At 47.7% G+C, this 15,448-nt stretch overlaps 1 protein-coding gene across 32 annotated transcripts in view; it reads right to left on the reverse strand.

The window, feature by feature from the left end:
• The window catches only part of OBSCN (obscurin, cytoskeletal calmodulin and titin-interacting RhoGEF), a 289,452-nt gene extending 274,482 nt beyond the window's left edge, over positions 1 to 14,970 (reverse strand). For all 32 annotated transcript variants that reach the window (XR_009558428.1, XM_060280972.1, XM_060280969.1 and 29 more), the window contains exons 1-2: positions 14,714 to 14,970; positions 3,214 to 4,360 (exon numbers count right to left, since the gene is read on the reverse strand). Coding sequence is in view for 31 of the 32 variants with exons in the window: in XM_060280972.1 (XP_060136955.1) it covers positions 3,214 to 4,351 (1,138 nt within the window). In the remaining variant the exon portion in view is untranslated. The remainder of the gene's footprint in view (positions 1 to 3,213; positions 4,361 to 14,713) is intronic.
• Positions 14,971 to 15,448: the final 478 nt, after the last annotated feature.

Genomic DNA, 15,448 nt, shown 5'->3' on the forward strand with positions numbered 1-15,448 from the left:
CCTTGCTAAAAGTGGCGCCCCAGACAACTCAGCTCTCTAGATCTCTTAGGAGCAAACTACACATGACATTGTGCAGACTTTTTTTAAAAAAAAAAGTGTGTGCTTAAACTGGACAATTTTACTTCTAAGAAAAAAACGAAGCTGTGGGACTCTGCTCTGAAACATTCTCCAAATCCAGATTGGGTCTCTCAACCAGTTCCTGCTGACAATCCACACCCGATTTCCACCCCCCCCCCAAAAAAAAAAATCCTGGAAACCATAGGTTGCTAAGGGTCCTGGGAATTATAGCTCTGTGAGGGATAAAAACTAAACATTAGGAAGAACTTCCTGACAGTAAGAGCTGTTCGACAGTGGAATTTGCTGCCAAGGAGTGTGGTGGAGTCTCCTTCTTTGGAGGTCTTTAAGCGGAGGCTTGATGGCCATATGTCAGGAATGATTTGATGGTGTTTCCTGCTTGGCAGGGGGTTGGACTGGATGGCCCTTGGGGTCTCTTCCAACTCTATGATTCTATGATTCTAACTATAGTTCCCATTATTCTTTGGGGTGCATGTTATGGCTGTGACCACAGGACACACTGTCCTTGTCAGAGGACCCTGGAGGATCTGCCATAGATGTGTTTTCTGAGGTGAAGCATAAGAAAGACAAAGTTGAGGCCTCCTGTACTGTTTTTCAGCTCAGGCCCGCGGCTGAGTGCACTTAGTGAGGGGGCGGCTTCAAGTGGTGCTGCCCTTTGAGGCTGTGTTTGTGCTTGGGGACGCCTGTTGCCATGAAAGGCGAGGGAGGGCTTGCGGCTCGTGGCTCACAGGCTGCCAAACAGCTGCCAGACCATTGCAGCCCTTCTGTCACTGCCTGCCCAATACCTGATGGACATGGACAGGCTGGGTTTAAGTATCGTGCCTTTGCTTGCCAGCTCTCAGAGGAGCAAACCCACAGCGACTGCCTGCCTTGATCCTTGAGCACCCGAATGCTTTAATCTTTGCAGATGAGCAGTAAAATCACTTCACTGCTGGAACGTCCCATTGATAGACGTACTGTGTCTGAAGACCTTATTAAGCCATGCCCGCTCTCAATTCTAAGGTGGCTTTAGAAGGCAATGGACTTGCTCATCAGAATCGCAGGCTGGAGGAGGCCAGAAGTCAATCTTTTCCCACCACTCTGAGGCAGGACCATTCATTCACCAAGCCAACCTCTTCCACCACCCCAACCCAATCAACCTGTGCAGTCCAGGTTCCAGAAACGGAAAACACATACACTTTGACAAGGGCTGTAGCTCAGTGGTAGATCCATAGCTGCCAAGTACCCCGTTTTCCCCAGGGAACCCCTGTATTTTCTTACCGTTTCCCGCAGGTGTCCCAAATGGCAAAATAACCCGTATTCCCCCGGATTACGGAGCTCCTGCCGGCGGCCATGTTCATCTGGTGCCGCGCCGGCACCGGAAGTCACTTCTACGCACTTCTGGACATGCGTAGAAGTGACTTCCGATGCCGCTGTGCCTATTTCCAAAATGTCCACAGCGCCAGAAGTCGCTTCTACGCATGTCCGGAAGTGCGTAGAAGCGACTTCCGGTGCCGTGGCGCTGCCGATCCTGGATTTTTCAATCCGGAACTTGGCACCTATGGGCAGATCATCTGCCTTGCATGAGGAAGGTGCCAGCTTCAATCCCCAGCAGCTCCAGGTAGGACCACAACCCAAAACTATAGAGAGCCACTGCCAGTCAGTGTAGACCAGGCATCCCCAAACTGCGGCCCTCCAGATGTTTTGGCCTACAACTCCCATGATCCCTAGCTAACAGGACCACTGGTCGGGGAAGATGGGAATTGTAGTCCAAAACATCTGGAGGGCCGAAGTTTGGGGATGCCTGGTGTAGACAATACTGAGCTAAGGGGACAAATGGCCTGGCTCGGTATTAAGTAGCTTCCTATACTTGTGCTACAGAAAGTGCTAAAGAACAAATAGCTCCAGGTGGCTCTGGAAAGAAAACCAACTAGGAACTAAAAGTGAAGGCAAAAATCCCAGGTTTGGGACCAGTCTGACTTCAGAAGCAAACCAAGTGGTTGCTATGGTGAAGAAGCACCCGTGAAGAAGCAAGTGACCCTAGAACAGGCTTCCTCAACCTCAGCCCTCCAGATGTTTTGAGACTACAATTCCCATCATCCCTGACCACTGGTCCTGCTAGCTAGGGATCATGGGAGTTGTAGGCCAAAAACATCCGGAGGGCTGAGGTTGAGGAAGCCTGCCCTAGAACCTTCTGCAACATTCCCAGGGATTCTGGGGTGCAAATTTGGGATTACAGTGGTGCTTCACTAGACAAATGCCCTGTAAGATGAATTTTTCGCTTAACGAAGAGATTTTTCGAGCGGAGGTTGCCTCGCAAGACAAATTCGTTTTGTGAAAAATTCGTCTTGCGAATCACGGTTTCCCATAGGAATACATTGAAATTCAATTAATGTGTTCCTATGGGCAAAAAATAATAAAATTCAATGCATTCCTATGGGATTCGCTAGATGAATTTTTCGCAAAATGAATTGACCTACAGAACGAATTAAATTCGTCCAGCGAGGCACCACTGTACTTGGGGCAGACAAATGTACCATAACTCAGCATCAGAGCAGAAGCTTTGCATGCAGAGGATCCCGGGTTCTCTGACATCTCCAGTTACAATTTTGATGGGAAAGAATCTCTGCTGGGATCCTGGAGGGGTCCTAACAGACAGTGCAGACAAAAGAGAACTACATGAACAAATAGTGCCTTGGCAAATCTAAGAACGTAAGACGAGCCAAACTCACAAGCAGGACCCGAGCACAAGAAGAAGAGAAGAGTTTGGATTTGATATCCCGCTTTATCACTACCCGAAGGAGTCTCAAAGGCGCTAACATTCTCCTTTCCCTTCCTCCCCCACAACAAACACTCTGTGAAGTGAGTGAGGCTGAGAGACTTCAGAGAAGTGTGACTAGCCCAAGGTCCCCCAGCAGCTGCATGTAGAGGAGCGGGGAAGCGAACCCGGTTCCTCAGATTACGAGTCTACCGCTCTTAACCACTACACCACACAAGGGCAACTCTCCCCTCCTGCAGTTTCCAGCAACTGGTATTCGAAAGCATTGCTGCCTGAATCTGGCAGCGGGCCAGGCTTGGTCCATACTGCAGCAATAATTTACCCCAAATGGAACTGGGACATGCCATTAGCCCAAACCATTGTGAAACACAGCTACTCACCTTTGACTGTCACCAGCACAGAGCTGTATGTTTGCCCTGCCAGGTTGGAAGCCGTACACGTGTAGAGACCGTTGTCAACCTGCTTGCAGAAGAGGATCTTCAGCACAAAATTCTCCTGCTCATCCTCGTAGATGATGTGCCTCCGCCCTTCGAGGATGACCTCGCCATCCTTCTTCCAGACAATCTCTGGCTTGGGTTCTCCCGTCACGTAGCAGCTCATCTTGGCATGTTTCCCCTCGGTGACGGTGAAAGTACGCGTCGTCACCCCGTAGGAAGAACCGCCATCGCCCCGGAAGCTCTTTGCCGTCAAGCTGGCAGCCCTCTCGTAGTCAAGGGAAAGGCTCAGGCCAAGTTTCGACCGCCCTTCCAGGGAGGTGTATGCCGAGGAGATCAGAGAGTCGGCAGTGGTTAGGTCTGTCTTTCTGATTTCTTCTCGCCTTTTTTGCAAGTGTGAGAGCAAAGGGGAGGTCTTGCTGCTGTCTGCGTCGATAGCATGCCTTGTGCCACCTGGGCTGTAAGAATCTGGCGTGTCCACCACCAACGCAGCTGCTGCGCTGGTGGCCCCAAGGGGGTTCTCTGCACGGCAAGTGTAGGTCCCGCTGTCCACCAACCGAGTGCTTTGGATCTTGAGGGCATTTTTCTCCCCCTGGGTCTCAATCTGGATGCGGTTGGACTCTGACCGCCCGCCCAGGTGCCTCCCGTCTTTCTCCCAGTTCACCGAAAGGGGTGGGCTACCCTGGACAATGCATTTGAACATGGCGTCTTCTCCCATGATGACTCGGATGGAAGTGGGCTTCTGGATGAAATAAGGTGCCGATTCTGTCACAGTGGTCTGCTCCCCAACTTTGATGCTAACTGCGGCAAAAGCTTCCCCAATTGAGTTCTTGGCCCTGCAGATATATTGACCACTGTCATCCAGGCTCAAGTCATAAATGGTTAAACGATATAGATCGCCATCTTCCACCATTTTAAATCTTCCCCCCGTCTGGATAGGAAGTTTATCCTTCTCCCAGCTCACCAGTGGAATGGGATTTCCAATGATCTGGCAACTGAGTGTGGCGTCTTTCCCCATGGATACCACAAAGGCCTTAGGCCTGGTCAGGAACCTCGGGACTCCACTGTAAGAGTTGAAATCCATCTTGATGGCCTGGAAAGACGAAAAAGGGGGGAAGCAACTGTAAGAACAATGCCAGTTGTTTTTTTAACCCTCCATAGTAGGCATCTCCAAACTTCAGCCCTCCAGATGTTTTGGGCTACAATTCCCATCTTCCCCAACCACTGGTCCTGTTAGCTAGGGATCATGGGAGTTGTAGGCCAAAACATCTGGAGGGCCGCAGTTTGGGGGTGCCTGCTCCATAGCATTAAAGTATCTGACAGCAGCCACAAAGAGCCTGAATTTCTGGACCATAATGTTTCCAGCTTTGAAGTAACACAGCGTCTGAGCTTCAAGTTGGTCTCTCATTACAGAGAATCCCCACCTAATTCCTTCAGGCAGTTAAGCCTGAACATATTCAAAGCCAATCTGTCAAGAATCTGAGCGGAATTACAAAATTCCATTCACTTGTGGAGGATATACGTTTGAGCAGCTGGATGCTAAAACATTTACCCTCTCCAAGCTAATGACCATTTCACCACAACTGGAAATAGGAAACATTCATCAATCTCATATAAGGTATACCTGAGAGAGCATTTCCACCCCCAATGTTCAGCCCAGACACTGAGGTCCAGCTCCAAGGGCCTTCTGGCGGTTCCTCACTGCGAGAAGTGAAGTTACGGTGAACTTGCCAGAGGGCCTTCTCGGTGGTGGCGCCCTTCCTGTGGAATGCCCTCCCACCAGATGTCAAAGAGATAAACAATTGTAAGACTTTCCAAAGACATCTTAAGAAAGCTCTATCAGGAAGTTTTTAATGTCTGATGTTTTGTTATTTTTTTTTATATTCTTTTGGAAGCTGTCCAGAGTGGCTGGGACAACTCAGGCAGATGGACAGGGTATAAGTAATAAAATATAACAATAATATTATTAAGCAAGTGGAGGCATGCTCTGGATTTCTTTTTGGGTAAATCAGTTTTTAAATTTTGTTAAGACAGTTGGAAATTGACCACTGAAATGAAAATTGCAGGATAAGACATTGCAAGGCCAGCATATGTTATGACCAGTCCTGTTATGACCAGTCCGGAGGCTGCATAAGACAAGATTGGCTCAAGTGTCACCTACAGACCATCGGCTGGCAATCACTTAAAGCAGGGTAGGCAATGGGATGCCTTCCAAGTGCTGTGGACTATATCTCATCCCTGACCACTGGCCATGCTGACAGGGGCTAGAAATGGGAGAGAATTTTGGTTCAGTTCACTTTTTAATATGAACATCCCAAATTCATACATCTTGAAACTTCTTGAACCAAAACACAGTTCTTCTTTGGCATTCACATCTCTGAATTTTGTAGTGCGCTTCTCCAACCAAATGATGTGTACAACAATGTGGGAGTGTGCCTATTTGTGAAAATAGCATACTAAAATGCATTATACTAGGGGGAACTGCATACAAAAATGTGTATATTAGGCAAAATTTGAACTAAAATGTTGGTGAATATTCATGAGGAATTCTTTTAAAAAAATTGCAAATTGATGCAGAAATGTGGTGAACTTAAGAATGGAAAAATTAGAAACTGCCAAAATCTGCCCATCCCTGGCTGAGGCTGATGAGAGTTATAGTCCAAAACATTCGGTGGGCACCACAGTGCTTCATATATTCAGCTCTTTGTATTTTCCCAACCAAGTCCACTAAAAGTTGCAGTATAAAGCCTCGTTCCCCACACTGAAAAACCACATGCACAAACATCACTTGTATGCAGAGCTCTCAAGAAGACTGAGACAAGTCATCATACCACCAAAAGTAGACTACAAAGCAAGTACCCAAAAAGTCTGACTAACCCTCCCAAATTAGGAGTTTGCACCAGTTGATTAACTCAGTGGGAAACTGATATCATTGGGTCCAAATATATGTCTTTGATGATATTACTGAAAATCCATTCATCATTTCAACCCAGTTAGATCAGTTCATGAATCACAATGTGAAACGATGCCTTTATTTAGACTTTCTTGTGCTGGAGGTACAAAACCCAACTACTAGCTTTTGTCTTTCCGAAAGATGGTTAAATTCTTAGCAACTGAAAAATGTAAGAGGACCCCTACTGGATCAGGCCATAAGTCCATCTAGTTCAGCATGGTGTTTCCCACAGTGGCCAAAACCTCATAAGCAAGACATGAGAACCGTGGTCCTCTCTTTCTGGCATCCCCCAGCAACTGGTGCTCAGAAGCATACTTTTCCTGAAGCTGGAGTTTGAATATAGCCATCTGAAATATACTCGGAGTCGAGAGTGAATTTCATGCTCTTTATTCAGCTCATAGTCATCAAGGAGAAGAAGAGAAGAAGAATCGCTCTTTTCCCAAAACCATCTGCTTATATACATTATTTACACAATGGGCCTTGCGGGATTGGCTACTTCAGGGATACACCTGTGGGCCAATCAGGTTGTGGATTGACTTCTGCCTGCAGCCTGATTGGCTGCTCCTACAGGCCAATCAGGTTGCAGATTCACTTCTGCCAGCCACCTGATTGGCTGCTCCTGCAGGCCAATCAGGTTGCGGATTCACTTCCACCTGGAGTTGGATTGGGTAGCTCCTGCGGACCAATCAGACTGCTGATTCTGAATCCTATTGTTCTAGGATTCAGCTCAGTACATAACACCATCATATATTAGTTACTATGCCATGTTCAAGATTCTTGTATTAATTTGCATGTTCCTTAACAGCTCAGGTCTAGGATACCCCCATATCCCTGCCTGATCACTGAGTGCTTATCAGCAGGTCCTAGTGAAGATTTATCCATTTTAAAATATTTTTAAAAGCCCCTGAGAGTACCTGGGTTTGAAAAGCCAACTAAGGCTTCCTTTTGTTGCCATGTTTCTAGGAACAGGTCTAGACTTCAAAACACCATGTCCAAGTGCGGTTTTGTCATTGCAGCAGTTTGTTTGTTTTGTCCTGGAGCTTTGGTAGGGAAAAGCTGAATTTTTCTTGGATTGGGTTTTCCATGGACTGCTGTTTGCTCCTTTTCAGCATCAAAACAGAGGTTTTCTTAGGGAAAGTACCAGGGCAAAACAAACAAACAAACCCCTTGGAGACAGAGCTTTAAAGTGCACTCCTAGGCCTGGAAAGAACCAGCACCTGATTTGGGATGATTGGTCCAGGCAGTTCCCTTGCACAGGTCGCCGAGCCAAAGGGGTGCAAAATTGAGAAGATCCATAACTGAGAAGATCCCTTTTGGGGTGGCAAACTTTGGCCTTGCACAGGGCGCCGTATTACAAAATGTTACCAAAGCCCACCCCTGAAAGCACAGCACAAAAGGAAGTCTGGATGTGGCCTGAGTTAGCTGTCAGCGCTGTGTATTGTAGCAGAATACAGTATTTCACAAACAAATCATGTGCAGCTTGAAAATTTCACTCATTGAAATACTTTATTGTCACTTGTACAACTTGTATACAGTGATATTACATGAGCACCTCCACTCAGCTCTTTTAGTCTTAATTCCCCTCGTTTACTGACGCACACCCACCAAACCCGAAAGTCAGTTGCCCTGTTGTTATCTTTTCATTCAGCAGCCTAACAGCCCACAGATAGAAGCTGTTCTTTACCCTGTTGGTGCGACTAATCATGCTTCTATATCTTCTGCCCGAGGGCAGGAGATTTAAAAAATGCCGGCCAGGGTATGAATCATCCCTAGGAATTTTCCTCACTCTCCTGAGGCAACGGTCTTCCGCGATGTCATCCAGCGGATTCACGGGACAGCCCATAATATCTTGTGCTGTATTCACCACCCTTCTGTAGGCACTTCCTATCCGTTGATGTCAAGCCAGCGTACCACACCATGATGCAGTATGAAAGGACGCTTTCTATTGTGGACCAGTAGAAGGAGATCATCGAATGTTGACTGACATCATTCTTTCGCAATACTCTAAGGAAATGGAGTCTCTGAGCAAAACCTCAAAAGGGTGGGACCTCATATATAGCTGCAGGGGCGTCGCTACAGGGGGCAGGGGGTGGGCCACCCCGAGCACCGCCCTGGAGGAGGTGACAGACACTCGCCGGGGCCCCGCTCCCGCAATCGGCGACTCAGCCGATCCCAAAAACTTGCTCGGCTTGAGGCGGCGGCTGGCTTGTGCTTGCTCTCTCGCTCTGCCAGCTCACGCTTTTATTTTTGGCTGGGGTGGGCCCTGGGGATGGAGCCGCGCGCGGAGGCGAGGTGCAGGCTAGCAAGGAGGGGCGCCACACCAGCCTCAAGCGTGATGCCTCGCTGGCACGCCCCTCGCCTCCGCACGTGGCTCCGCCCAGGGCCCACCCCAGCCAAAAAAACCGGGGGGGGAAGGAAAGCGTGAGCCGGCAGCGGCAGAGCGAGAGAGCAAGCCAGTCACCGCCGCACACCGAGCAAGGTTTTCGCTGGGCGGTGGGCTGGGCTCAGCTTGCTCCCTCCCTCGGCCGACGCGCGCTCTCCCTGGACGGAGTCGAGGGGCGGGCCAGCAAGGGGCGTCACAAGGATTGCCTCGCTGGCCCGCACCCTCAACTCCACCCAAGGAGAGCGGCGCCGCAGAGCGCCCCTCGACTCTGTCCAGGGAGAGCACCTTCCTTCATTACCTATTCACTGAGCAAGCGAACAAAGCACTCTCTCTAAGCCTTGCTGCACATGATCTCGTTGCATCCTTTCTACCTGAGGGGGTTAGGACATTTCAGCAGAGCACAACTCCGTTTCAAATGTAGACACTTAGGAATGTGTTTACAACCTTGGGAGTAATGCTGCTCCTAGCCCAAGATAAGGCACTACAAAAAACAATAGGCACAAGGCCTCTAGCCTGGCTAGTTAGCTGAGCTTATAGGTCTCTATGTGCATCAATAGATTTTGCTTTACTAATTTGTAAAGCCTGTTGTCTTTGTCCATGGGGTTTTCTTGGCAGGGATACTGGAGTGGCTTGCCAGTTCCTGCTCCAGGTGGATCACGTTTAGTCAAAGCTCTCCGCTATGACCTGTCCATCTTGGGTGGCCCTGCACGGCAAAGCTCAGGCATAGGCAACCTTGGCTCTCCAGATGTTTTGGAACTACAGCACCCATGATCCCTGACCACTGCCCCTGTTAGCTAGGGATCGTGGGAGTTGTAGTTCCAAAACATCTGGAGAGCCAAGGTTGCCTATGCCTGGCATAGCTCATAGCTTCTCTGAGTTATTCAAGCCCCTTCACCACGACAAGGGAGTGATCTACTGTAAGGACAGATCCTGAAGCTGAGGCTCCAATACTTTGGCCACCTCATGAGAAGAGAAGACTCCCTGGAAAAGACCCTGATGTTGGGAAAGATGGAGGGCACAAGGAGAAGGGGACGACAGAGGACGAGGTGGTTGGACAGTGTTCTTGAAGCTACGAACATGAGTTTGACCAAACTGCGGGAGGCAGTGGAAGACAGGAGTGCCTGGCGCGCTATGGTCCATGGGGTCACGAAGAGTCAGACATGACTAAACGACTAAACAACATCAAATTTGTGAAGTACTTTGATGTTTTTTGCAATCAAGCGCTTTTGATTGCAAATCCAACAGTGGAGATAGAACATAACTATCGTGTCTAGAAGCAAGTAGCCTTATCCTCCATTTCAAAAAAATCATCTAAGTTGCTAGCCATCACTACCTCTTGCGAATCACTATCTTCTGCATGAAGAAGTCCTTTTATGTTACAGTATTATGAGCATGGAGCTATTTACACAAAATACATGATTTTATCCACTTGCTGTTTTCCGAACCCTTTCCAGCTCTTTAATATCCTCTTTTGAGGGTGAGGTTGACAGAACTATACACAGTATTCCAAGTGTGCACCACCAATTTGTATGATGACATTATGATATTGGCAGTTTTGTGTTCAATCCTTTTCGTAATTATCTCTCCCATGGAATTTGCATTTTTCAGAGCTCCTGCACACTAGACCGGCATCTTCATAAAGCTATTCATTACAACCCCAAGGTCTCATTCCTGGTCAGTCACCAACAATTCAGACCCTCCCCAGATAAGTGTATATGTAAGATTTATTTTATTTTTTTGGCCCCAGTGTGAATCATTTTATACTTGCTTGCACTGAATTGCATTTGCCATTTTACTGCCCAGTCACCCAATTTGGAGATATGTTTTTGATGCTCCTTGGAATTCCTAGTTGCTTCAACTACCCTGAACAATTTTTTAATCAGCAAACTTGCCTACGTCACTGCTCACCCCTAGGTGTAGAGCATCTACACAGAAGTGGGGGGGAAATACTAATCTTTTGGGGACTCAATTTTCTACATCCCTCTGTGTACACTGCTGAAAACGCCTTGCTATACTCCTCCCTAGTTCCTGATGCTGCCATGTTGCTGGGAAACAAGTCAAAGTCATTTTGTTGTGATGTCCAAAACCACAAACAGTAACCATGGTTTGTTCTTGGCTTACAGCCCATGGATTGTTTGGAGGAAGCAAACCGCAGGCCAAGGTTCAGGTATCACGGTAAACTGGACTCTGGGTTATTTCCCAGCCAGAATGGGAGGGGTGGGGTGGGGAGAGGATTAGCACACTGCATGCTCATGTTAAACCCTAGTTTGCTTTTAACTATGGTTTAACATTATGTGTGAAGTAGGTTGTGGGTAAGTGGAACTGGAAAGCTCCTGGTTTCATTTCATTTCATTGAGAATAGCATCTGTTCATTTCTCCCTCCTATTTCAGGTTCTCCAAATGTTAGAAACCTATTCCCTTTTTAAAATGAAAGATGGGAACCCTGGAATTTATAGTTCATTCTTCAGATGGGGGCACCCTGTAGACACCCACCCATGTGCTTAACCCTAAGAAAACCAGAAATGCACCACTAATGGGACAAAAGAGAAGGAAAACTCCAGGCCCGATGAATTTTGGAATTATCCTTCTTTAGGAGTGTGTTTTAAGCAGCAACTCCAACCCCAACAAAGTACAGTGCAACCTCGGTTTATGAACACCTCGGTTTACGAATTTTCGGTTTACGAACGCCGCGGACCCATCTGGAACAGATTAATTCACTTTCCATTACTTTCAATGGGAAAGTTCACTTCAGTTTATGAACGCTTCAGTTTATGAACAGACTTCTGGAACCAATTACACCCATGCTTCGGGTTAAGTACGCTTCAGGTTGAGTACTCTACGGACCCGTCTGGAACGGATTAATCCACTTTCCATTACTTTCAATGGCAAGGTTCGCTTCAGTTTATGAACGCTTCAATTTAAGTACTCCGCGGACCGTCTGGAACAGATTAATCCACTTTCCATTACTTTCAATTGGAAAGTTCGCTTCAGTTTATGAACGCTTCAGTTTATGAACAGACTTCCGGAACCAATTGTGTTCATAAACCGATGTACCACTGTACACAAAATTCATTAATTTTCCCTTTCAAGGACCTCCTGACTGTGTCACCCACCCATGCGTCTGAAACCAGGAAATGCATGGGGATAAGGTCTGGAAGGAAGGGTTAAGGGCTCTGTGCCACTGCCTATTCTTTACAATGATTTTATGATTTTTCCCTCTCCACCTTTTTATTACTGTCAACAAGAAGACATATCTGCTGTCATATTTGCTGTCCACACCGCCTTTAATCAATATGGGGACCCCCAATTCTGGCAAGTGTTGACCTTGTGCCCCAAAGTTAGGCCGCATGCTCATGCCAGCCATGGGAAAAGCCTAGAGTCGAGTTGAGTCAGCCATTTCTGCCCCAGATTGCTCATCAGCAAGCACAGATGCTACCACCTGATCAGTTTTCGACTTCCTCTAATCCTTATATCAAACACTGTCAGCTTTTCTCCTCTCTTGAGCAAACGGCGCTACTTCTCTGATGTTACAAAACCCTACCATTCAGAAACACGCTACCGGCCTCTGTCTGTCACTTATTTCTTTCTGCCTGCAAACCTCAAACACGCATGCGCTGTGGTGGGTCTACTCTGCAAGTAACTCCTGAGCGGTGTAACAACCTCACTGTTCAGCTTCTATTTCTCTAGACCAGGCATCCCCAAACTTCGCCCCTCCAGATGTTTTGGACTACAATTCCCATCTTCCCCGACCACTGGTCCTGTTAGCTAGGGATCATGGGAGTTGTAGGCCAAAACATCTGGAGGGCCGCAGTTTGGGGGTGCCTGCTCCAGACAGTCTTCCCAAGGATACGGAGAGCTACGCACATAATTTTATTCAAGCACTTGGTGTTTAGAAGAGTTAAGCTAAGGAACAGATTTGCAACACCAAGATTCGGGCACAGGAATATGCTAAAGAAAGCAATTTCATATTGTTGCTAAAAGCAGCCCCCTTCAAGACATCATCCTATATAATAAAGTGCAAGTGTCTCTGCGTCCAGATTCCCTGTGTCCCTGTGTCCACGCTACTGCACATTTGCTCCACAGACACAGGGATTGGATGCAGAGACTGCACACACACACACACACACACACACACACACACACGCTCCCCCCCCACCTACCGTTTCCCTGCGGCCACCAACTGCTGCTCCCAGCCGGACTGAGCGTTGGCGGCGGGGGGGGAGAGAGTGTGCGTGTGTGCGTCCAGCAAGGACAGGTCCCGGGGTTCGGAGAAGCACTGCGCAAGTGCTTCTCCGAACCCCGGGATGTCTCCTTCTTGTCGGCGGCTGGGGGAGAGGAAGGAAGGAGGAGAAAGGGCTGCTTTCTCCTCCTTCTTTCCTGTCCCCCTGCCGCCGACAACAAGGACAGGTCCCAGGGTTCGGAGAAGCGCTGCGCAATCGCTTCTCCGTACCCCGGGATGTTCTAGCGCCCGTTTACTCAACGGGTTGAATTACACTAGTATTCTATATTTCAGAGGAATGGGGTTGTAGCAGTCTATCTATTCAAAAGATTGGCCAATTTGCTTCTAGAATCAATCTTTCATAGTTAACTTGTTACCTGGGATCATTTCTCGATCAGAACTGCCAGGCTGATGAAGATGAGAGTATCTTGGAGCATAAGCAGAATGGGGCTGTCTCTTGCCATTGCCACCTTACAGCCAATTCACACATATCTGAGATTGGGGCTAAGTGTAGGTCAAATGGTCTGGGTTTCGGGCAGGCGCGAACCCCAGCACTGTTTAATTTGGCAGCAAAATAGATATTTTCTAGCCTTTTTGAACAGATCTTATTTTTAAAGTTGTCACCTTTGGAGTTCCCCCGAGAAAACCTTCACAAACCTTCCCGTTTCGAAGCCCTTGCCCCTGTAAACCTTTCCAATCAACAACAGGTCGTTCATGGATAGATGGACCAAATCTGGACTTTGAGGGGGTACAAGTTTAAAAACTCAGTTGCCTCACACCTGGGGCAACCACACTTGACTGATGGGCCAATTTGGAAGGCCAAAGCTAGCTGTCCCTAGGCAATAAACTCTCTCTCTCTCTCTCTCTCTCTCTCTCTCTCTCTCTCTCTCTCTCTCTCTCTCTCTCTCTCTCTCTCTCTCTCTCTCTTCCAGTGTGCCTCCCAACAAAAGTAAGACAATAAATAAATCTTGATTTCAGTGCAATCATATGGCATTTGCACTGTGTAAACACAGTTCATTTAAAGCTCAACCCCCCATAAACCTGAGACCTGTAGTTTGTTATGGGTGCTCAGGACTGCAGCCCCGAGAAGGGTAAACTTCCCAAGGTTCTTTGGAGGGAGTGCTTAAAAGTGTAGTTGTGTGAACAGCCTTATTTCCAAGAAAGTGGGCACAGGCATGCAGCTTTAGCAAAAGTCGCATTTGCTAATATCTCCTGTGTGTCCCATTGGGGGGGGAAAGTGCATACCTTCTATATCGATCTGCATTCTGCAGAAATGCAAAAGGCAGGGATCGTTTGCCATCACAGACACTCCAGGTCACTGAGCTACTGCTCTTAAAATAGACTCAGCTGTCACTCCCCATCTTTTTTCAGAAGCCCATCTGTAGAAATGCAAGCTGAGAGGATCAAGGAGGGGCAGCTCTGGCGAGGCCAAATACTAGCATAAGAAGAGTGGCGAGGTCAGACAATTAACCAAACACAAAACTTTTCGTGAGTCTTAGTACTTTGGATGAAAACATCACTCCTTCAACACAGCACATCCACTCAAAAAGAATTATCTCCCTCTCTTGGCAGACACTGGCAACCCACACAGGTTAAAAAATAATAATAATCAAAAATTAAATATCCTGTTCCTTAAATCCCCCTACCCATCTTCTTCCTGTGCAAATCACTCTGCCGGTGAAACCACAAAAGACCACAGCCGCAAGTCATACTAAGCCCTAGGGGATAACTCTAATGTCTTGACCTTCATCTGTACTGCTAACCTCAATGCTACAGAAAACCACAAATAACATAGGCACAAGGCACACACACTGAGAGAACACCCGAACTGGTTCCTGGCAAGTTTTTCTAGCCCCCCCCCCCAAATTCAAACTGAAATTCAGGACCTTACCTGGAAGTCTCGTTAAACCTGGAAGTAGTAAGCCCCTTTCATTGGGAGGAGGGAGAGCAGATCTTTACTGAGTTTGCACAAAGGGGGGTGAAGCAGGTGCAAGGGGGCATGGGGAGACCAACACAATTTGGGTCCGTCCCCCCTACCCAGCGTGAGAATAAAACAGAAACCCCAGTGAAGTCAGGGACGTGGTAAAGGTGATCCCCTAGTCCCACTGCAGAAGCTTCAGCGCTTAGAGTTTAGCCTGTGAGTAGTCCCTCCCTTGGACTGCCCTCCTCCAGTCAAGTTAGATGGCTGACGTTCCTGTTCCTCTCCCCGCCCTGCCTCCCATTTCCAAAATAGCCTCGGGTGTCATTTACCAGGGAGATTAAATTTCATGCGGTGGAGAGACGAAAGGGCATCGTTTTAGGAAACCCACCGGGGCCAGACCAAAAAGCCCATCTCCAAAGAGCTTTTGTGCAGATATACCCTCTCCACGGGGCTGGGCCTAGTGCCGTTTCTCAAGTGCTTTCCCCAGAGCCAAGTGACAGGTGTCAAACTGGGATATGATGAGGGAGTGTTGCAAGCTGTTGGCAAAAGTTTATTAGGCTTCTTGCCTATGTCAACTTCAGAAGAGAAAGAAAGAGGGGAGGCTGGGGGATGTCATTCCAAGTGGCATTTCTGCTCCTGGATTTAAATTAAAAATATTATTGACTGAACCTTATTTTTGGCCTCCTACCATATATGCCGTAACAT

Source organism: Zootoca vivipara, chromosome 12 (genome assembly GCF_963506605.1).
Source record: "Zootoca vivipara chromosome 12, rZooViv1.1, whole genome shotgun sequence".
In the NCBI taxonomy this organism is placed as follows: Eukaryota; Metazoa; Chordata; class Lepidosauria; order Squamata; family Lacertidae; genus Zootoca; species Zootoca vivipara.